Genomic DNA, 24860 nt, shown 5'->3' with positions numbered 1-24860 from the left:
TGAAAATACTGTTACATATTTGTTTAGAAATTCAAGGAATGTGTTACTAATATTTCTTTCCTATGATCAGGATGGTCTATTGCTAATACTAAACAGTTTTGTTTGTGTTTTCAGGATTGGGAACTTTGGTATTTTGTAAACCAAAAGTTTAGGCTGCTTCTTGGGAGAAAGGAGTGACAAAACAGGATGAGCAATTGTATTCTATTAGATATCAACCTACATTTGATATATTTTTGGAACTGGAAACGATTGGTATTTTAAATTTATTTTAAATGTCCTCCACATCTATTAATATCAGTGCTTTAAATGAAGTTTACTATCAATATTTAGGATTAAATTAAAGGCAATACCAGTTATTCATAAAATAAAATGCACAGTTTGAATTTGCTCTGTCATTTATTTATTTATGAACATGAAAATCTGATAACATATTTCTTTGTGTGTTTTCCCCCCAGGAGACATTGATAGACTGGTGTGATGAAAAGGAGCTTAACTTGATTTTAACTACTGGAGGAACAGGATTTGCGCCAAGGGATGTCACACCAGAGGTGAGAGAGTTTTATCTTTAAAGCCATCTGCCTTTTGAAAATACCAATAATGTTCTTCTATATGGGATGTCTCAGAAGGAATTTGATATAATATAAAATTCCATTGCATTTCTAAAATAAACCAAAAAAAGACCTGTATTAAATAGTTCAAAAGCAAGCAATTGATTTTACCTCGGTGCCATAAGGAGGCTTGTATTTGTGTGCAGGCTACTTTACGGTGTTCCTGTTTTCTCAGTTGTGTCACTTGCTGGCATATGTCCATAGCTGTCAACCTTCCCTTTTTTTGTGGGAAATTCCCTTATTCCAGCGCCATTTCCTGCTGCTTCCCGCTGCTATCCCAGATTGTTATATATCCCATAGACTGTCCCCGGGACAGGTGAGGCTGCTGATCCCTTATTTTCGAGGCTGCTGATCCCTTATTTTCAAATCTGAAAGTTGACAGCTATGTATATGTCTAAGAGGGACATGGAGATTATTCTATGGAAGTTGTTTTCAAAGTACAGTATAAAGCAGGCCTCCCTAGGGAGCTGTGGATAGTTACCAAAGAAGGTGCACCAGCCCCACAATGTGTGCTTTGATTTGCCAAGGAGAATTTATGACAGCCTACTCCTATTCCACCCATTTTTACAGCTTTTTCTTCCTTAAGGTTACTCCCACAGGAATCTTTAACTACACTATGCTTCTACTCTTTTCCTTTGGTCTGCTTTGGTACAAGGCCATAGTGAGGAAACTATCTTTCCTTGTGTTCATTTATCTTAGGGATATCCAAGCAGTTGATTTTCTCGATCCTGGCAATGTCAGGTCCCTTTCACATATGCAGTCAGTAGTATGAGAGCTGCTTCTGTGAGTTACAGCCCCACACTGCAGGGCCATATGTGAATATGAATAAAAAGACTGTGCGGCTAGGCCAGCAAGACAAATCTTTCCCATGCCACTGGAGTCCTTTTGGGAGGGAAGATACCAATCGGATGGATAAATTTGTATGCTCACATCCTTAATACTTCTGCTCTCGGTAACGTGGGATTGTACCATGCATCCATGAATACCAGAAGGGTGGCTGTATATGTTAGCAGGACCTTGGAGAATACATGCTCTGCGTATTAATAATGACTTTTCCATCAGAAAGTCTAGGACTTTATTTTTGATTTCAACCCAATCCAGCTGTCAGACGTAGTCCCTCATGTGTAGTGTGTGCTTGTGGGGGGAGTGAGCAGACACAGGATTAATCTCCATAATAGTATGATTTACTTTGTTACACTTCAAATAGTCTAAAGACACTAGTATTTTATTCATGGTGTATTGCTGTACTTTTATCAATCTTTTAACATCAATCTTTAAAACGACTATTAGAACAAAGGTTGGCTTGAGGTTAAAAGCTTCCGCCTTGAAGATAAGCATCACTTGAATTTGGAAGCTATTGATTTATTCCTTGAGAAGTGGAGGGCATATATGCAACGGAAGTATCACAATCTAAAGCCAGAGGTATTTGGGTGGCAAGCTCTCAGAATAGTTTGTGGTGATTTTAATTTCAGTATTGCTTTTTAATCATTTTCTGGGGCCCTGTGTGGACCAGGTTGAGGTGAATCGGAGCCACCCACAAACAGAATTGAGGTTGCTTCTTCATTGGGTGACATATATATTTTTTTCCTAGAAGGCATGAAAAAATAAAATATTTAATTAAAACAACCACCAAGAAGGGACTAACCTATCAAAAACAGATAAAGGAAAACCATGCATGTAAAGGGGGGATGGAGCAGGAAGGCAAGGAGGGGGTGGGTCTGCTGAGTTGTCCCCTCATAGCACAAGCTGCAGTTTAACAGTTGAGAGCAAACACAAGAGGGAAGGCAATGCGTAAGAACAAAGTCAGTTTCATCATACATGCCACTTAGAGTGCCATCTGTGTCACATTGCTGGCACCCAGGCTCAGACAGCCTGGCAAGAGATTGGGTTGGCAATCTGCCTCATGAGACTGGCAAAGACTGGCTGTTAATGAGAGAAATTTCCATGCCTTTTGTCTGTGCCAGGAGGATAGTGAGAAAATCTCCTCCACTGTTGCCCAGGGCAAAGCTTTGTTGTAGCTTTGCCCACTTGTAGAAATATAATTTTGATAGATTTTTAAACCAGAGTTTAACTACTTGTAATTACAGTTCCCATGATCTACCAGCCTTTCTTGTGAGTGTCATTTCTAGATTTAGCTGTATATTCTTGCTTTGTTACAAAAAAAAGCAGGTTGGAAAATAAAGACAAAAAGTTGAGGAAAAATAATGTATTCAGTATGACTAAAAGTTATGACTAGCAGTAAGTGCTGCAGAGATGGAAAAATTGTTCTTAAGATTTATTTTAACTTCTAAACAAGTTGGGTCATTTAGGAATTATACCTGTAAGGACACAAATGCTCTTTAAATATTTATCTATCTTATATTTCTCTCATTCTAGATGCATTGCTTGGAGATCACTCATTTTTCCATTATGCTAACATTTTTGTGTCAAGTTTAGCAGCATAATATATTTGTATCAGTGTTCAATAATATATTTGCTGCATTGGCAGAATCCAGTAAATTAAAATTTAAAAACAAGAGAGGGAGAGAATGTAGAAAAGACAAAGAACCCCTGCAAGTATTATGTTCAGAAAAGCATTGATTCTGGGATTTACTAATGAGAGGGTGGGAAGGTCCTGTGATTGATTTTGTGGATTAACTTTGAGTGTGTTGTTTTTAGAATTGACTTTTTTATCTATTGTACTTTTAAAATTATTACTGTTGTTAGTCACTTTGAGACTCTTGTGTGGGAAGAACCACACAAATTAAACAAGCACATAAAATAGTTCGTAGTGTATCATAAAATAGTTCGTAGTGTATCAATATTCAATGCTCTTCTTTTAAAAATAACCAGGACTTTAGTGTATTGCTTTTTGTTAGCTACCATAAGCCAGTTTTCTCAGATATGGTATTCTGAATACTTTATAACCTATTTGGCTTGTATGCCAGGCTGGTTGCAATTTTGAAACCTGTGTGGGCCTGTAACTTAATCATGAAATGAATTGCCAAAAGGACTCTGAATAATGTAGACTAATAGAATTGTAGAGTTGGAAGGGACCCCAGAGGTCATCTTGTCCAGTCCTCTGCAATGCAGGAATTTCAACCAAATCATACATGACATGAGACCATCCAACCTCTGCTTAAAAACCTCCAATGAATTAATTTGGTTCTTATTTGTGGATTGCAAAACAAAGTTTCAAGCTAGTTTGAAATGTGCTGTCAGGGATGCTCACCAGCCAAAGGAATGCGCATGGCAGATAGTTAACTCTTTATTGTCAAACTGACACTTAACAGTCATTTCTATGGCTCTGAATACCCACGTATACCAGTCTAGAGTCTAGGCAGCTATTCCCAGGTCTGTGCTCCATGGAGCAGTTGCAGCAACAGGGGACCACTTCCTCTCCACCAGTTTATGAACTTTTCCCTGATGGGCTGCGTGCACACAATTGGAGACTACGCCTGCGTGGAAGCTTCCTTTGCTCTTCCCTCTTCTATTCACTTCTGGTTCTGGGAGACAGGGCTGCAGGAGAGGGTGGGGAAGCACCCAGCCCTTCACTTGCCGGACCTGCCTCTTCCTCTTTTTTTGACCCATCCTGTGCTCCACCCTCCAGCTCTAAAGCTTCCCCGGCATCACAAATCACTGCCCTCCTCTCCTGAGTCAGACTCCAGCCCTACTTTCCCTGGTACACACTTGCCGGTGTCCGGCCAGTCCCCTGGCACGAACCACCCCTTATGTTTTCTGTTTAGTTTTCCTTGTGCTTCTTCTCCAATCTGAATTTCTGCCAAATTTTCAACTTATATTTACTGTTTGGAAGTTTAACATACAGCCATCCTATGACACAAGGCAGTGGCGGGCTGACACTCTTGATTCATTTTGGCAAGAGTAGCATATTAAGAGAAGGAAAACTCAAAAAGCAAAAATTAGGAAGCAGCAATAGCATGTGCTTTGTGAATTTTGAATGAAAGTTTTCCCCCATACCTTCTGGAAGTCCATTTAACTTTCTTTACCTGGTCTTGAAGCTATGTGAATGCATAGCTAAACAATCTGGACCTTAACTGATACTGAAGATGGTTGAACACTTGTGGAGAAATTATATTTCTCAAAATTCCACTCCGTCCATTATGCACCGTTTAACAGAAGGGAGAGGATAATAGAGCTTCCTTATAAACTCCTTTGCACAACTGTCTTAGAAGATAGGCCAGTTGTGACCCAAGCTGCCACCACACCCCCTATTAGCTCCCTATTAACCCCCAGGTGGGGTGAATTCTGGGAGGCCACAGCTATTACTTTGAAACAGCACAGCCTGCCCTTCTCAGCCAAATCCCTCTTGATTTATCAGGAACCACAGGACTAGCACCCAGCTGCCTACCCCACCTAAGTGTTCTGCACAGATTGCTCTTTGACCTATGAAATCCCCCCTTTTCATCTATGTAGTAGGTGGGTAGGCACATAGGAGATTCCCAGAATCCTAGAGTTTGGCATAAACACACCTCAGACACCAAGAGCCGAATTATATGAAGTTTTATTAAGAATAAAAACCAAGAGATGAAAGCAGTAGATGAAGCAGAATAAGAAAAAGAAGATGAACCTATTGGTTAAAATCTATCCAATTTGCTACTTGCAAGCAGGCTCCCAGTCTACCTGGAAAGGTGGCAGTGTTTGACATGCTGTATTAATATTCCTTACTGATAACACCATTAATTTCCCTTGCACTTTACAGAGTACAGGGAGAGATGAATGGGGTTTTTTTTAAGCAGAGCACTTATCTAGGAAGTTATCTAGGAAGTAGGAGAGGTGAAAGAGAAAATGAATTTAGTGTATACAGTCATACCTTGGGTTACAGACACTTCGGGTTGCACGATTTCGGGTTGCGCACCGCGTTGAACCCGGAAGTACTGAAAAGGGTTACTTCCGAGTTTCGGCGCATGCGCAGAAGCGTTGAATTGTGACCCGCGCATGCGCAGACGTGGTGCTGCGGGTTGTGGACGTGCTTCCTGCACAGATCATGTTCGCAATCTGAGCGTTCATTGTACAGTGGTACCTTGGTTTAAGTACCGTTTAGTTTATGAACAACTTGGCTTAAGAACACTGCAAACCCGGAAGTAGGTGTTTTGTTTGTGAACTTTGCCTTGGAAGCAGAACATGTTTCGCTTCCTGTTGAATGTGTTCCATTTGTAAATTGAGTCCCCCGCTGCTATGGGAAAGCATGCCTTAGTTTAAGAAAGCTTTGGTTTCAGAACAGACCTCCGGAATGGATTAAGTTCATAAACCAAGGTACCACTGTACTGAGCCAGCTAGGATTAATTGCATCTTGTCGCAATTGCAGCATGCTGAAAATGAGGGACTTACAGATCTAGGTACAAAACAGGCTGCAAGTTTTTATTTAAATTAAAACTTCCACCTTTTTTGGTATAAAGTGGGCTGGAAATAGGTGGTTGTTGCTGATAGCCCAACTGCTGACACAATGAACAATCAAGTTCAAATACTGAGTAATGTTAAAGGGGAGAATGATTCATGAAAGTGTGCATCTTGTCTATCCTATAACCCATTCCCATTATCCTGCAGTTGCAGTTTTCAATCCATCCCTGAAATTGACAGTCTGTTTCCCACCCATTTACTTCCAAGCGACTTGCAGACCCCTCATAAGGGGGATTTGTGAAGGGTCGGCTTCTGAAATTATAGCCTCTACCTGATGCAAAACCACCATAGGTCAAATCTCCCTGTTTAAAATTAACTTTTATTATCACGCTTGCAAAAAGCATGGAATGCCCTCCCGGCAGATGTTGAAAGAGTTAAACCATTATATAATTTTTTGGAGAAAACTGAAGGCAGCTCTGTTTTGGGAAGCTTTAATGTTTGATATTGATGTCCTTAATCCAATAGATCTCTCCAAAGATTTCTGTGACTTTAGGGTGGCATATAAATTAAATAAATGGTTACCATACCACCCTAATTGTTTATCATTTAGGAACTCCCTATTAAAATGCAAAAATATAAACACAAATTCAAAGAAACAAAAAAAATACAAATTCATATCTAGTCTATGTGGACTACAGAAAATAAAATGACGTATGAAACAGGAACAGTTCCCAAAAGCTCATTAATAGAGGTCCCTCCCCCAAATAAGCAATAAATATTAATCTTCAAAATGTGTAAAATGATATTGCAATAGTAATTATTTGATCCAAAAAAGGTCAATATATAAATAACTCGGAGTCTATCACAAAAATGTGCTCATGTCATCATATAAACATAGCTGTCTTACAGATTCAGACCTTTACATCTGAAACAGTTTTGAACCTGGGATGTTTTGCATGCAAAGTGTGTGCCCTTCCCACTGAGGCACTTTTTTGGCATTTAGTTGTATTGTTTGGAGGATACTCAGTATTAGAGACTATGATGGCTCTTATAGGAGGAGGTTATAGCATACCCTCCAATATTGTGTGGGTTATTATAAATACATTTAATAAGTTAGACCTGCCTTGTGTAACATGCTGCTGATTGAAGTTTGCATACACATTTTGTTAGATGCTAAAAACTCCTATTTCTACATGCTTTCCCATGTCAGCTCACATCCCTAATCTAAATTCTGCTTCATGGAATTCACATGTATCCAGCCATAGACAAGACTTTAGCAGACCTGAAGACATGCTTGCCCTTTACGCTGTTAACCATTATTGTTCAGCTATATTACTGTATTTTTTTGTAGTGGAAAGTATAGCTGCCGAGTAGGTGTCTCATTGCCAAGACAGAAAATAAGGGTACAGGTATTTAAAAAACAAAATCTGTTTCAATATTTTTCTGGTTTAAAGCTATTGTTTTACTCACTCTCCACTCTCTTTTACCTTGGTCTTCCATTTTCTTTTGTAATTTGTATAAGCTTTGTCTACAGGTCCCCAATCCATTTCCTATCAGTTACTGAAGGAAAGTGGTAATTGGATTTACCCTATTCCCTTGTCAGGTCTTAGAATTTGATTGAAACAGTAGAAATGTACAATATTATCTGATATGGCTGTGAAGAACTAATATGGTACATGGCTAGAGGAATGGTTTTCTAACTTTCTAGTTTTAGGGAATATTCCATGTTAACTTGTCTTTCAAGGAACTCAAGCACATATACATATACTAAAGAACTGTTGTATCTTGTAGAGAATTCTGAAAAACGTTTTAGGGTGCACACTCAGTTCACCTGGCCTTTGCCCAGGCCTGTTGGGGCTCACTGTTATTCTGCATGAACTGCATGCACAAATTGGTAGACATGAACAAGCTACTTTCTAGAGATACTTTCTTCCATTAGCTACTTCATTGAGGAAACTCATAAGCTTCTGGAAAATCCCATTGTTCCTTGGAACATAGCTTCAAAACCACTGAGCTATCAACAGTAGGTTTGAGTGTAAAATTTTGGGTCCTGGCATTACGTTTTCTGGGTGTCTATAGGCAAATCACTATTGTTGCTCAGCCCCAATGCACAGCTTTAAATGCCATTCTGATCAAATTGGGGGAAATGTTCATGTACAAAAGCAACATGCAAACCAATATAGCCCTGAAGTGATTATTACAAGACAATAAATGTTAAATACTTTGAATATTGCATACTATTTCTTATTTTTATTTATTTCCAAGTTCCCACTGTAATGAGCACCACAAGTTTTGGAATATATTTCTTTATGTTGCAGAAAAAAGAGAGAGAGTTTGTTGGGTACATATAAAGTGCATTAGGTGTTCTCTTTCCTCTGGGCTACATTGCTGAGGTATTTATTTGATTGCTAATATCCTTGAGAACAATTTATAATGATTCTCATGGAGGTCTGTTTGTAGTGGAAATAGATTTCATTATGTATAGCAGGCAGCAGTACAGTACCATTTTCCTTGATATGCACTTGCTGTGTTATGTAATAATGTGATTTGTAAATAGTAAAGGGATTAAGTTTTGCCAAAGAAAGTAGAATGAATCAGGAAACATTATTATTAGTCTGTGGTAATCTGCTAAAAATCTCTTTTACTTCCACTGAAATTTGATTGGGGAGAAACTAGAAATTATTTTGCTGAGCAGTTTTCCAACCGTAAGAAAAATGGCTTGTCTTTATCCTTGCAAGACTTGTCCTGGTCCCCTAAGTCATTTTTACATTTTCCCCAAGAGGAGACTCTTCAATGAGCACAAAACCGTAGAAGGTACACACCATTATAAATCTTATGCCAATATTTTATTTTGGAAAAATATTCTGAATTTTCTTTGAATTTACATCACATTATTACAGCAGCACACTCACAATCATCTTTCGAAACAAGCACATCATGAGAGTATTGCTGTTATGGCTAAGTCTCCATGCAGAGTAACCTGTATCAGGAATTCACCACTATGTGTGCTTACAACAGAAGGCATTTATCCATTAAAATATAACATAACTCTTTAATTTTTTTAGCATATGCAATACACATGTATGCTAAAAAGTATGTTTAATAAGCCCTTGCTACTGACTGTGCATTTATTGGGAATCTTCAGTGGTCCCCCATACACCATTATTAACTGTTTCCCTTTTTATTCTCTTTTTCACTTGATGAGTCAACTATCCTGTTGTCCTCATCTCACCTCTCTGTGTGCCTCTCCAGTCCCATTACTTCCCATCTTATGACTGGTACTACCCCAACATTATTTCTCCTCTATGCCATACAATCATCCTCTCTTTCCTGTGGTTCCTTCCCTACATCATTCAAACATGCCGTTGTCTCCTTTACCCTTGAACTGTTTAACGTGGTTGCATTGAGATACAGTGGTACCTCGGGTTACATACGCTTCAGGTTACATGCACTTCAGGTTACAGACTCCGCTAGCCCAGAAATAGTACCTCGGGTTAAGAACTTTGCTTCAGGATGACAACAAAAATTGTGCTCCGGTGGCGCGGTGGCAGCAGGAGGCCCCATTAGCTAAAGTGGTGCTTCAGGTTAAGAACAGTTTCAGGTTAAGAACGGACCTCCGGAACGAATTAAGTACTTAACCTGAGGTACCACTATATATCTTTGTTTCCATTAGAGCATATGACATGCAGCAATTACATAACATTCAAATTAAAAAATAAAACTACAATTTTAACCAAGTTAAAAAATTTAAACTACAATTTTAAAAACACTCAGATCAACATTTCTGAATATATTGACAAAGTTGGGTCAAAGTGTATATACCAAAATTATTACATATGTGAAATGATGTATAGTAATGTGTATTGCCTAGATTGGTGACCATAAGTAAAAAGGTATTTTGTATCAATAACAGTTAGAATTTATAAGAATTTATAAGAAGGGGGAGGGAGGAGGAAGGGAAAATAAAATAAAATAAAATATGTACTTCATGCACACCAGACTGTGCTGTAAGCTATGGGTACTGTTCTACCATATGCCTCATTATTTGTGTAATCAATAAAGTCACACCAGACTATGTAAAAATTGTCGTGTTTCTTTTGGCCTCTCACTACTTTTATTTTTTTATGTCAGTTTTTCCAGTAATGCTGTTTGCCAAATAGCATTATTTTATTGGTCCACAGTTAATAATTGCAATGATTTCTATGTTCTAGCAATAGTTGTTATTGTAGTGGTTAATATATGTGTTATGAGCTCTTTGTTTTTAATTTACAACACATCATGACTATACACGTTAAGTGGAGAGAATCCTGGGGTCATGGGGACTGTCTGCCTTGTTATCAAAGTTATTGCTGTAAATATATTTCTCCAGATCTTTTCAATTTTTGGATACTCCCACCACATCCATTAATATGTCCCTATAGTGGGGCATCCTCCTTACACAGCGGAGAACTGTTTGGTTTTATATAAACTAGGCACCTAGGTCTTAAAAACCAGCCAATACACAATTTTAAAAACTCTTTCTCAGGTGGTTGCCAATAGGGATTTGTACGACACTTTTGTCCACAGTGTTTTCCATGCCTCTTTTACAATTTCTAAATTCCAATTTAGTTCCCACAACCTTCTCAAATTTTGCTGCAAGCAAAATTGAACGTCTGTAATAGATTTATACAAATAAGACATTAGCCCTTCTTCCACTATTATTTTTTTCATATTTTGTTGATTGTCTTATGGCTTCATTTTTAACCTGACAATTTGTTTAAAAGGACCTTAACTGGTAGCCTAATAGCCATGATATCTGAACATTTCCCAAATGAATTTGCATCTCATTAATGCAGGGGCCTAGCATGGGGGGCCCAGGGGGGCTGTAGCCCTGGGCACATGATTTTTAGAGAGTGTGAGCCAGGCACTCCCACACAGACATCCTCATCCCACCCTGCCTGCTGCTGGGGGTCTGTGGGCCCCAGAGCCTGGCCTGGCCTCACTGTCACGCCCCAGCTCCCTCGCTGAATGGCCGACTGTCCAGCATAGGGGAGACTCACCCACCAAGAGCCATGCCTGGCTGCATTGGCAGCAAGGGCTGGGCTGGGCTGGTGTGGTGGGTTATGTTCACCTTCCGTACCCTGCCTTCACCTTGTGTATGTGCTGGGAAACACCGCAACATTAATGGTAAGCGGTTCCATCTATGTAAAAATCTTTCAAATAATAGAATTGATTTTCATTCCACAAATCTGTTATAGGCTCTCTGGTGTGGTGTTTTTTTTTGGGGGGGGGTGGAAACTGTGTAGAACAGTAATGGAATAATGGGTGAGAGGCCTGGAATCAAAACCTTTGCCCATTTTGTCCAACTTTTGAAAGTTGTAAGTGTGAATGGATTACTAAGCCAGTGTTCTCTAATGTGCTCCATTGAGTTCCCTTATTGCCAGACATTAGGTTTGTCATGTTGCTAAGTTGACATGTGTAGTAATAGCTGTTTAGATTTGGGGGTCCTCATCCTCCAACAGTTGGTTGAGGGTACAGCAAAGGTATTTTACATGCATGGTCTGCCTGATTGAAATAGGAATATGTTTTGCTTTTTGCCATTTGGACATGTGGGCTGGAGGGATCCAAACTAGTAATGTTTAAAATAAAAAGAGTAATTTTGGAACACGCATCGTTTTTAGTTGCAGCCAGTTAATGCATAATAGAAATTTCATGTTACTCCAACATTGTATATCCATATTTATTGTTTTCCATACTTTGCTATAATTTGTTTCAATTATGGGTAACCTGAATGGGTAACCTAAGTATCTGAAGCTTTCTCTAGCTATTGGGATTTGTAATATTTTGGAGAAGGTTTCTTCAAGTTGCCGGGGAGTTTGAAAGAACATTACTGCCAATTTTTGAAAAATTACCTTAAGTCCAGAGACATTAAAAAAGGTATCCAGTTCTATACTCAGGGGTGGAGGAAGGGGGGTGCGGTGGGTGTGGTTTGCCCCAGGTGTCACCACTGAGGGGGGTGACAAAATGCCGGGCGGCACTCACAGCAGGGCCTGCAGTGCACCCTAGCCACTCGTCTCTTCTGGGAGAGACGCTATGGCTTGGGCGCATGCAGGCTCCACGCTGCCCCAAACAGTCAGCCCGCTGCCTCCCTCCAGCTGTAGGACAGCTGAGTGGGAGGAGGCAGGCAGACTCTTGAGGCCCCGCAGTGCGCCCCACCCCTATGGCCGGCTCGCCCTGCGCCTGGGCACGCCATCCCAGGCACCCAAGTGGCTTCCTCCACCGCTGTCTATACTCAATAACTTTCCAGCATCAACTGGGCCTGGTGTACATGAAACAATATCGTCCCAAAATGTATTCCCTTCCATTGATAGTTACACCCTTTCCTGCCAGAATTGGCATAATTTCAGGGGTTTTATAATTAGAGCTTTGACCAAACTGCAGGAGGCAGTGGAAGACAGGAGTGCCTGGCGTGCTCTGGTCCATGGGGTCACGAAGAGTCGGACACAACTAAAAGACTAAACAAAAACAAAAACAAAAACAACATAATTAGAGCAAATAATAAAGGTGATAATTGACAACGTTGTTTTGTCCTGCATCTGAGTGGACATTTTTGTGAATCTGTATTATTTATCCTAATTGTAGCAGATGTAATTTCAAAATATTTTCCAATTAAATCATGAATGTATTAATTTATTGGAGCTGTTCACTATGAACCTTTGGCTGACCTATGACTGTATAAGCACTGCATTTTTTCATCTATTTTATGGATTTATTGCAAAATGGCTGTAGGTGGATCCATTTGAACAAATAAGTTGCCATTCTGGCCCTTTATTGGATCTCCCAACTACTTCACTTTTAAAGTAGCTACATTAATACTTGTACTCATTTTAGAAAATAATCAATAGTGCCTTTCACCAGTCTAAACCTTCCACATTTTTGCTCCTATTAGGCAGTTCAGTTATTTTTATAATAAATCTACTTATATCACAACTTTGGGGGAAAACCTTTTAATTTTAACCTAAAACCTTTAAAACATACATCAAGGTGTGTGTCCTCTTTCAACAGTAGAGGGCACTCCAGTACCACAGTGGGTATAGAGTAAACCATAAGCATAAAAAACAAGCTTATTTTAAATGATAGGGTACATTAAAGTAGACATTTTATTTTAAACCTCATGCCCAAAATCCAAGGTATTTTCATATTGTCCAGTCCAATTGTTTTTGCTTCTGTAGAAAATGAGTCCTTTTCTCTTTGAAACAGAATTCTAGCCTTGCATTAGTTCTGCCTTAGTTCCTGTTCATTTTCTGGGCATTTGAGAATATAGTAAACTTTCTGAAATATGTGCAGTGCTGCTTGTTCCTTGTCCCGTTCTTCTTTTTAATTGTTGATGGCTTTCCTTAGCTCTCGCATGGGCTCCTGAGCTGGATCATCTTCTCCAATGGGCTCACGATCTTGCTCTCCAAAAAATCAATAACCTCAGGTGGACATTCCTGTTCTAGAGTTGTTAATAGTTCTGCGGTTTCTTTGAGGCTGGTGGCTGAGAGTGATGTGTTTCCTTTGGTGACTACTAAACTAAAAGGAAGCGCCCAATAGCATCTTATTCCTGCCCCTTGCCATTTGAGTGTTATGGGGCGAAGTTCCCTTCGTTGTTTCAGTGTCCAATGGTAAATCCTGCAAGACCATGACAGGATTATTAGTCTTTCAACAGTCATCAAAACCTTCCTGATCTTATCTTTTTTATTAAAAAATGGTGGAAGCACATAACAATATCCTAGGGGCAGGGGGCTGTATTGTGCAGATGGACAATATCTTCTGGGGACAATTCCAGGGAAAGTATTATAGCTTTAAACCATTGGACTCCTCCTCAGTAAGCCCTCTCTGAACCCAGACGTGCATAACAACTATCACCTGGTCACAAATACCCATTTTCAGACAAGGTACTTGAGAGAATGGGGAAAGATTTTATCTAGACCATTTTAGGCACCAACATGACTTTGGTTGCTCTGATTCATAACTTGTGTCAGGAAGGGGGCAACACAACTAATTCCTCACATTTTTTCAATGGCTTCTGATACCGCCAGCAATTGACTGTGCAATACCATGTTGCACCAGTCCTTAAAGGTCTGCACTGTCTGCCTGCTTGCTACTGAGCCAAATTTACAGGGCTGACTCCAACATTTAATACCCTACAAGTTATATCACCAAGCTGTCTGAAGGTGTGACTGTCCTGCCCATGAGCTTAGATCTACTGGGGAGGTCCTTTTAATTATACCAGCATCAGGACCAGGATACCAGGACCCTGAAAGGACCGTCTCAGTGGCAGTACCCCAGTTGCAGAACATCCTTCTCTTGAGCTTGTACCATCATTAGTTAGCTTTTAGCACTACCTGAAAATATTGCCCTAGATATTGGATTTTACAGATGGAAGGATTTGTGCATTGAGATCCGGTTTTTAATTGGTATATTGAAAATTTTGCTTTTGATGCATGTGAACAGAAGAAGAGTGGGGGAGCAATCAGACAAATCAGGGAACATTTCTTCTGTTGTTTTACTTTTGGGGGTCAAAATTCCATGGCCATAAATGTATTAGAAATTTTCCCATAGGGATCAATGGAAATTGACAACCCATTATGCAAACTCTTGCCTAACGAACAGTTTCCAAGGAACAGATTGTGTTCAGGAAGCGAGACCTGCATGTATCTTACAAAAACTTTGCGAAACTACTTGGAATCTGCAGCTACTCATATTCACAATAGCTTTCCTGATGGTCATCATTTCCACAAGCAGGCTAATGTGTTTTGTGTTCTTCACTCCAACCTAGAAGGATATAGGGTTACCAAGTACTGAATCCTGCTAAGACAGAGACACTCTGGGTAAGAGGTTCCCAGATTTGATCACTGCTGAGTCTGCCTATTCTAGATGGGGTTGCACTCCCTCCAAAAGCACAGGTATGCAGTTTAGGGGAACTCTTGGAGCCATCGTTGTCCATTGAGGCCCAGCTGGCCTCTGTGGCAAAGAGCACCTATCATCAGATTCAGCTGGTATGTCAACTGTGCCCTTTATTGGACAGTGCTAAGTTGGCCACTGTGACACATGCATTGATAACCTCGTGTCTGGATTACTGTGATGTGCTCTATATGGGTCTCCCCCGATGCAGCTGGCACAGAATATTGCAGCCCGTGTGGTAAGTGGTGCTCCTTATCACAATATTGCCTCCCTTATTAGCCACCAAGCCAGTCTTAAGGTTATGCTACTTGCATGCAACGTCCTAAAAAACTCTGGAGCATGTTACCTGAAAAACGATCTTCCTCTTCACTGCTTGGTAGGGTACTATCATCAGCTAATGTAACCCAGTTAGTTTTGCCACAGCCTAATGATTACCAGCTTGTGGTAACACAGAAGCCAGGCTTTTCACTGGTGGCACTAGTGTTGTGGAAAGCCCTCACTGCTAAAATACAAGAGGCCCAATCAGTGATGGCAGTTCTCCGGCTCATGAAGACACCTGTTTATGCAAGCATTCCCCTGAACTGAACTGAAATTTATTGATTTATTTTATTAAATTTCTATGCCACACTTCATCTGAGGATCACAGGGCAGTTTACAATATAGAAACACAAAATTCATAACATAGCATAGTAACAAACAAAAACAATACTTCCCAAAGTATTGTATTTTATTAATTAAATTTATGTTGTGCTTGTGCACATACTCTGATGGGACTCATTAATTGAATCCCACCCCACATTTAATAGTATTTACTGATTTTTGAAATGTGATAGCACCACATTATAATTGGCCGGATCAGAGGAAATACAGCTTGTTCTATCATATCATCATGCAGTCCTACAGCACAGCTGTGATATTCATGTCCATATTCAGAACATTTTTTCACCCATCTCTCCCTTGTTAATCCTGCATTGCAGCAACAGAATAATACTGGAAAATCCTAACATTCCTTCAGGATGGGTATATCACATATTTCTGATACTTGTTGCGCATTAGTAGATCAAGCAGATTGCTGTGGTGTGTGGAACAATTTTCCTGCAAATTCCAAAGATCTCAGAAGCCTGTTCTTCAGTAACTTGGAGCAGGGCTCTCCATTGTGTAAAATAGCATTAATGCTGATATACAACAGGGCCCACTATCTGCAGTTTTTTGAAACCATTAGTGGCATTTTTGTTCGGGCAGGCGTTCCCAGCTTTAAAAATGGGTCTTTACCATGAGTGTCTGCTATGTTAGCATTTTAATCTCATTTTAAACATATTTGCCTTTTTTGTGTTTTTAACTATTTTTAACTCTTAGGTGTAAAATGCATTGAGAGGGTTGCTTAGAAGCTGATTAACAAATCAATGAGAAGGAGGCAGAGGAGGATACATTTTAATGAAACATATGCTTAGTTATACATACTGCAATTGATTCATTTTATTAGTGGAATATGAATGATTAGAACCTGAATCCTAAATTCATTTATTAAAAAAAAAATCTAGTGACTTTAATAACATTTATGTGCCTCATGCTACGAAAGCTGCTACTTTTATATGTCTTATTTTTAGGCAAATTGATACATACTAGTATAGCATCTAGAACAGTGACTATGATTCATGAGTTGATGCTCAATGAGAGAATTAGCTTTTGGTATGATAGTCTGTTAGTTACTTACATTTCTGATCTCCTGTGAGCTTTCTGTTTATGCTAGTTTTCCTTTCTAAGCGACTTTAATTTAGGTCACAATATGAGGTACAGCAAATGTGCCATATTTTGTTAAATCAGAGTTTTGGGATCCATTCATCCTCTTACTGTCACTACATTTATTAATGTCTGCATACACTTTCTAAAAATATCCTTTCAACACTTAAATCCATACTTGCTCTTATTTTGCTTTTAGTCATAAATCTTATTCTTGGGTTCAAGACAGACTTATCTCCTGGAGTTTCCATCACTAAGCATTGAAATATATATTTTAATTCGCTTCTGCAGTACTTCTGTGAAGAAGTATTATGAGAGAGGATCCCTGTCTTAAATGTAAAGTAATTGATGAATTATTCCACTTATGAACCATTGCTATTTTATTGTATGGCAAACAGGATATGGCAAACATGATTCTTATCTTACAAAATTTTCATGTTCTTACATAATAAATTCCTAAGTAGTCTACTACTTCATCCAAATATGTACCCAATAGGCAAACAACTTTGGTTTTTTGTATAAAGTACAGTGCATGTTACTTTTCCAGCTGTATTTCCTTGCCATACCGGACTAATTGTGATAGCACTACCACCACTCACTTATTTATTTATTTATTTATTTATTTATTTCCTATTGCACGTTGGTGTGTCTGTTTGCACAGTTTTGTCTAATGAATACTTTCATGAAAGTATGTTGATCTATTTTTTTTCTCTTAATTACATAAAATAAACTTAAACTACATTTCTGCCAACATATGTCTCATGCACTCTGTGTAATATTGCAGATATATACATTGTATTTTGAGAAAGAAAGAGACCTTAATTCCCAGCAGACACACCAACTAAAGTTATCAGCTAAAGAGTAGTTTTGCCAGGCATGTAGCTGAAACAGTCTCATTGATTCATAATCATACTGCCTTTCGAGAACAAAATGTAGGAAGAATGGATCATACTAGTGTGCTATAAATTAATATATGATATAACACAATCTTTAGCCTTCAATTTTCCACATAATGAACGCCATTGAATTACTTTACTGATGGTTTTATGAGAATTCACTAATAATATAAATATAATCAGATTTAAGGGTCCTTGGGTCCATTTCTGATTTCTGAGCATGACTTTGCTCAACCGTATGTGTGGCTCTTTGTGGGCAACCACTTAATGAAGGAATGAAAGCTCCCTGGTGTAACTAATTTTCTTAGTAAACTATTGTCTACCTAAATCCCACTCTGAGCCTCAAACACAGATAAATATTTCAAGAAATAAAAGGTAAATTTGAATTTAGAAGAAAGTGTGGATCCACTTAATGAGATCATTTTGCCACTTGCTACCATCTGCACAGTTCCTGTTTCTTTAAATTAATTTATTTTGAAAGGTTTTTTGATTTTGTGTGTGTGTGCCTGTACCTGTTCCCAAGAGAGATGCCCTCACGCTATATGTAGGCTCTATGTCGCCAAACTCTTCGAAGAAAACTAACTGCAGGTAAGTGATGTTGTTGTTTTTGTGAATAGAGGTGGGAGATTGTAATATTAAAATGCTGTGGGATTTTCAAACCTTTCTCAAATCTCAGAAAACGTTTGCATCTGGGAATGGGCAAAGGTTCTGTCCAGTTCTTGTTGTGCTCTAAGCACGTCACCATCCCTAAATTGACCTGCTTTTCCTTGAACCTGGGAGTCAGAAATCCCTTTTTCTCTTCTGTTTTTCTGCTGCAGAAATTCCCAACATTCCCATTTTGTGGGCTCCAGAGAGGGGTAAGCAACATCTTCAATCCCAGCCAATCATTTCTAATCCAGCTCTTTGCTAGTATTTTGGTTTGTTTTATTTTGAAATCATTTATTAGAAACAATTTTAGACGCGTTCCCATTTCTTTAATTTCCTTGTGGATTCTCATTCTTTAATTTCATTTATAGGAGGGTCCCCAGGCCTCCCTCAGGCACTAGGGCTCAGCCTCATTTCCATTTGTGTGCTGTACTCTTGTGGATTTTCACAATACACTATGTTGATCTAATGCTGTTACTGGAAGATGAGCATCCAGATTCTGGGGTTCTTTCACTTAAAATATTCTTAGTTCCGAAAGAATAATGTCATCTCACTGCCCTGGCAATCTGTTCAAGAGCTTCTCTTTCCTCCTTGCCAGCAGCTTTCTCTGATTATTCATGGGCACAGCCCTCTTCAAACTCTGCTTTTAAAAAAATGATATGGCGCTCATTGCTTTCTTTCTGCTTTGTCTACTTGCTGGCTGCCTGGCATTGCAATATACTATTTTGCTGCTTGATTTCCTGGAATGGTCCTCTTCACCACTGATTGCGTGGCATAAGGCTGCCCAAGGTACTGCCCATGTATCCTTGCTGCCATTTGTATATGACTGCTTATAGGCAGGACCTCCAACTGAACTTCTCTCTTTTCACTGGCTAGCATTGCTCCCTTGCTGCTGTGTGCATCTGCTGACTTCATGGAACTGCTGTTCTGATGCTTTGTGCACCTGCTGACTGATTGATACTGCTCTATCAACTTGTTGCCTGTTTTGTCTTTTCCCTCCTGCCTTGTCCGCTTGACCACTAGCTTACATATAACTTGTGCTGCCCTCGGGATCTGATTACACATCAGCATTGCTGTGTTTATGCAATCGTGCTCATCTGCTGATTGTTTGCCATTCCTCTTTTTGCTTCTTTACTGCTTACTCTTCCAAAAATCTAAGTAAAAATGTGAGGAAGTGAAAAATGCTCTGATTGGCTCAAACATGCCCTTATCCAAGCTCACATACCCACATTTTGTAAATGTATTCCTCTCTATTTTCATCAGAATACTCAATCTCAGCCTCTAGATAGATTGAGGGAGTCTGGATCTCATTTTTAGTCTTTTCTTCCATTATTTACCTCATAAAACAAAATACTTTACAATATGCATAAAGATTAGTAGCAAGAACAATTTATGTTTATGAAGTGGTTCATACCAAACTTACTGAAATGATTTCACTATGGCTACATAACATAGTTAATTATTTATCCCATCATTTTATTGATAGTGAAACAAACTCAGACAGATTAAAGTTGGATCTCTTGTTTCAGCAAATTTGACCATGATCATAAATGAGGGAAGGAATTGCAAGGCTGATGTTTCAATTACTTGATTGACTCCCTGTTAAGTGTACCCTAACTTATTTTGCAATGTTGGTTTTAAAGTGTTTGGGAGACCAATAGGTAAACATATCTAGTTTATCTAGTTTACCTATTACAAGAGAGCAAAAAAGCCGGCTATATAACATACAAAACAAGTGGCTATCTCACCATTACTAGATATGTGGCAGGTCATTCTGTTGTATAAAGGGCAAAGCTGAAAACATCTCACTGTTGACTTAGCTGATGTGATTCTTCCAGCTTATTGTAGTCTAGCCTAAAGAAAAAGTAGAAAAGATTCCATTTAATGTATTGATTTTATGGCAGAATTGAAGAGGGGGAGGTGTTGCTGAGCAAACTTTTGACCATCACATTCTATCTATAAAAAAAGTTCTGAGGAGTCTGGCAAAAGATATCAGCTTTTTAAAAGACAGTAACTTTTTTTCTTTTGAAAATATTCTTAGTGCAGTACCAAATATTCCTAGTGCAGTACCAAATGTATCCCAGCTTCAAATGTTCATTCACAGCACTATCACTTATGTTATAAGTTTCAAAATCTAAGAACCTGTGTTCTTAATTTCTACCTGTGTTCCACACAGCTGACATAACTCATGTCTGTTGCTGATACTCTCTTTCCCATTATCACCTAAGTTTAAAAAAGCATTTCTGCAGCCAGCCAACTAACAGAGAATGTAGTTGAGACTTGTATTCATGGCTTCTGAATGAACTAAAATATGAATTTTGTTAGAATTTGTGGAGCTTGCAGCACTGGGAAGGCTGGTTTTCTTGGAATATTGTATAGTTGCTTAAATTATAAGGAATTCTAGTGGAAGTAGTAAGTTTTGCATGACTTCCTCTAATTTCCAGTCACTGCTCTCTGCACGTTTTTAATGTCTTTGCTCCCTCCTTCATGCATTTTGAAATGACAACAAATTGTGTTGTATGGGACTGAGTGGCTCGTAGATAAATCCCCATTATCCAATTCTAACCGACATAAATATTTGCTTTCCTGCATCATGTGAAAGTTTAAAAGTATAACTAAAAGTGTTAGGTTTCAACTTTTCCAACATATACTATCCAATTCACTGCTTTTGTTTTTGTTTTTAAAGCCGGCAAACCTAATTGCAAATGAATTATTTGATACTCTTTCAACTGAAAATTGTAACTGCTGAAATATCAGGGGGAATTTCAACAGGAAAGTTACTAATAAAATAGGATGGACTTTTCAACTGAAATAGTGAATGATGCACACACATTCTAGCAACATAATAGCAATATTTGTTTCATTTTATGAAGCCTGTGATTTTTCGCAATTAATGTAAACTTGCATTATTTTTATTTGCAACTTTACTCCCAATGTTATTAGTTTTTCTTGACTGACATTTCTCGTATTCAAACTGAAATTCTATTCTTCAGTTTCTTCTTTTTTGAAAACTACTTTGTCTTGTGTGCTTATCAATAGCATTTTAGTTTATTTTAGTCCATTGCCTCTAGTGTCTGACGCCAAACTACAATCTTTCATTCAAAATAATTTTCGGTTGTTTTAGCATCTCTTCCAAGGAACTTTCTCTTATTATATTAACCAAAGTTTTTAATATTTTTTAAGGCTGGTGGTTTTTGTATTAGTTTCTTGCAACCACAATTAAAATAAGGGTACTGAATTATTTGCAACATTTAGGTTTCCCAGAGTCCAACCAGAATTTTCAATCCTAATTTATTATAAACTCCTTTTCTTTCCCCCTTTTAAGAACACCCAACATGTGTATGCTATCTTGATCTAGTTCGGACATTTCACCTGTTTTAGGTTCATATTTTTAAACACACCCCTTTGAAATTCTGAAAAATAAACTCCCCAATTAAAACTCTCAGCTGTATCTTTAGCCCTTATTGTTCTGTTATATTTTCCTTACAATAAGCACTTTGTCTTTTTGTCATGTAATCACAAAATATCCTGAGCTCTTTAGAATCACATGGCACCAGAGTTGTAGTTTTATTTCTCATTAAACTTAGAAAATTAATTTATACCTTTGAATCAGTTTCCATTTTGTATGTGGAAAATGTTTGTATCCTTGCTGGCATATCTATTGACAGTACAAAATTTTTATTGATATCTGATCTTCATGAGGCTTCAAAGATTTAATCTTGCAGATATGTGGACTTCTGTGATTTTCTTTAACCAAGTATTTATTTATTTATTCAAAAATGAAATGGTGTGTGATTCAGGGCATTATCTTCATCTTAGCCCTACTCTATGGAATAGGATTTAGCCATACAGATTGTAGCAATAGGACCATTGAGGTCTTACAATATTTTTTGTAAGTTAGATAAAGGTAGAACATCAAATGTAGTCAGTTCAGTTTTTGGCCTCATAAAGATTGTTCTTTCCCCTCTAACCAGGTACATCTCATTTTGCCAAGTCATGACTTCTGCTCTCCCTAGCAATGTGCTTCCTGCAAAGCTCATGGTATCAAAAGCATGTACATATTTTATCCAACATGTGTTGTTTTCAAAGTGTTAGACAAAGCATGCTTGAAGTTGTTGTTCTTGACAATTTTGTATCCATATTGCCTCCACTCAAACATAGTTGTGGTTACTAGAGTTGTTTTGCGTCGTGGTGGTGGTAGTTTTTGTTGATATCATTTATAGTATTTTCGTGAAATATAGTTGATCATTCTGCAAATGTTTTAGAGATTGTTTTAAGCCTTTGAATCATCAGTGCAGCTTACTTTATACCACTGAAGTGTTGGTAGTGAAGTGGAAATAATACTGTTTAAAGCTGATCTTAAAAGTTCAGTATGAGCAATCTTGGTTTTTTTAAAAAAAATAACTATATTGACATCTCATATTAATAAAAGGTAATTACTCATCACCACACAATATATATAGATCATATATATCCGCCCTCCCACCTGCTCAGTCACCAAACTGTCCAAAGGTAGTCAGAAGAAGGCCTCTTCAGATGAGAGAGTATCTGCAAACTCTCAACTAAGCCTCCCCTGCTTACTATAGTAAACAGTGATGGAGAGAAGGATTATAATGCCAGTTGGAGAATCCCCAGCTGAGAAACTGGAGAATACCTAAAGCATTCCTTTTGTCCACAAAAGCAACCTAGCACTTGAGTAGTAGCAAATCACACCTAAGAGGTATACTGGTAATAAAGTTCTCAGGGTCACTTTACACATTTCAGAATTTATCACAACTACGATCTATATGCAGAAGGAATTTAGATAACATGCATGCAGATAATAGACCAAAAAACCTGAATGTGTGATCATCACACAACACAGCCCTCACAATTGAGGCGGCCCAGGGCTGCAACATCATCACACCATGCACACACACCCCACGGCATGCACGCATGATGAAGGCATGCCCCACGGTGTGCGTGCACACCCTGCAGTGTGCTGATGTCACTCACACAATCCGCAGGACGTTCTGACATATCTTGCGGATGTCCCCCGGCTTGTGGGCATGACGTCAACACGCCCCGTGGCATGTGTGTGCGGCTGCCAGGAGGCGTTAAAGAATTGAAAAACACCTGAAGTAGTGGAGAACCCACTCTGAATAAATTACAACGTGAGTTTTTAAACTATCTGAACTATAAACTATTCTAAAGGTTTATGGATTCATGTTTAAACTCTAATTGGCTTTAACAAACTTACTAGACCATGCCAAATGTTTGACCTACCAAAACAGACACAGCCCTAGTCTTTTATGGTGCCACTTAAGGGCATGAAAAACTGTTCTTCTTGCAGAAACAGAACTTAAATAATACTCAGTTTTTTATAGGAAAGAATTATAAATTTATCTGGATTTCAGGCCTTATCCATTTGTGTTACGCAGCACAGAATGTTCAACACAATGGGCTGTGGCCAATGTACTTTGTGAGAGGGCTTTTTTGCGGATGAGTTTCAATGTTGTACAATATAGGAATCAAATGCAACAGTTGCTAGCGGAGACTCATTTCTTTTGCAAAATCTTTCTACATTCTGACAATCACCGAAACAAAGTATGAATGACTTGCATTCCTTTTATGTGCCTCTCTAATGTTTAAGAGCACTTGTACATTTCCCTGTTGGAAGTGGTACACATGTGAACATAATAGATTTTTCCCCCATAGGAGAGTTGTATAAGCATCTTTTTTCTACCAGATCCATGTTTGTGTATTTTATGTATTGTAGTTAAAACATTTCTGCACCACCTTTCAATTAAAAATGCCTAGGGTGGTTCACAATCACTCCCATTGTGTTTAAGGAAAAGAGCCAAAACAGAAAGCATACTTCAAATTTGAAATGAGTGTTAATATCTATAGACTTTCTAGGAATTACCTTTTATATTTTTCTGGCAAATCCAGCATTATTCATCATTGTATATCCACTTTTAGGTTTCAGGAATAAATGTATGCATTCTTGTAGAACTTAAGATCAGTAGCACCTACCTAACTATAAATCAAACACATATTTAGAACTATCCCCCTTTCACTTGATCTGTTTCACCTTTTCTCAAATATATTTGTGGGTTTTGTCTAACGTTTGAAATGGCTTTAGTCTCTTTTCCTAGAGTGTTCTATTTTTGAAACAGAAAATAATAAGAGCAGTTACTATTAAAATATTTTTTGTGCCTTTAGTGACTTTCTTTTGCGCTATTGTACTTCCCCTCCCACAGTTTTTAGTTTTCTATAATTCAAAACTCTTTCCACAATTCACCAATAAACTTGTTCCTTCCCATTGTCCACATTGTATTGATATATTATGATTCCGCCTTTTTCTACATGATTAGGTTCGATGATATATGGTTCTTTGACATCTCATTTACATTAGATGCCATTATGTTATTTCCAGATAATGTTTGCATTTGTGCAAAAGATAATTGTGCATTCTGTAGTAATTTTATACTTTAAAAAATAACTCATTGTATATGATCCTGACCACCTTGAATGCAAATGATTCACATAGGCAAAATGGAGCCTATGCATGCAGACAGAGTGAATGGACACTAGGGAAATGTAAAGCCTGTGTGGATTGGAGCATGAGTCATTTGGTTGAGGGTTGGATGAAGGTACATGACAGGTAAACCAAGACTTTCTCTTGATGGCCAGTAGTGGCACCTGCTCATCAACCTTTATGTGTTAG

At 38.3% G+C, this 24860-nt stretch overlaps 1 protein-coding gene across 20 annotated transcripts in view; it reads left to right on the top strand.

The window, feature by feature from the left end:
• The window catches only part of GPHN (gephyrin), a 238719-nt gene that overhangs the window by 76935 nt on the left and 136924 nt on the right, over positions 1 to 24860 (top strand). For 15 of the 20 annotated variants that reach the window (XM_081901114.1, XM_081901126.1, XM_081901120.1 and 12 more), the window contains 2 exons: positions 456 to 548; positions 18325 to 18363. In XM_081901114.1, the coding sequence (XP_081757240.1) occupies positions 456 to 548; positions 18325 to 18363 (132 nt within the window). The remainder of the gene's footprint in view (positions 1 to 455; positions 549 to 18324; positions 18364 to 24860) is intronic. The other 5 variants (XM_081901116.1, XM_081901113.1, XM_081901109.1 and 2 more) reach the window with 1 other exon arrangement.

Source organism: Podarcis melisellensis (genome assembly GCF_964234715.1).
Source record: "Podarcis melisellensis genome assembly, chromosome: 1".
Classification (NCBI taxonomy): domain Eukaryota; kingdom Metazoa; phylum Chordata; class Lepidosauria; order Squamata; family Lacertidae; genus Podarcis; species Podarcis melisellensis.
Note: the sequence above shows the minus strand (reverse complement) of the source record. Positions and strands in the feature narration are given on the sequence as shown.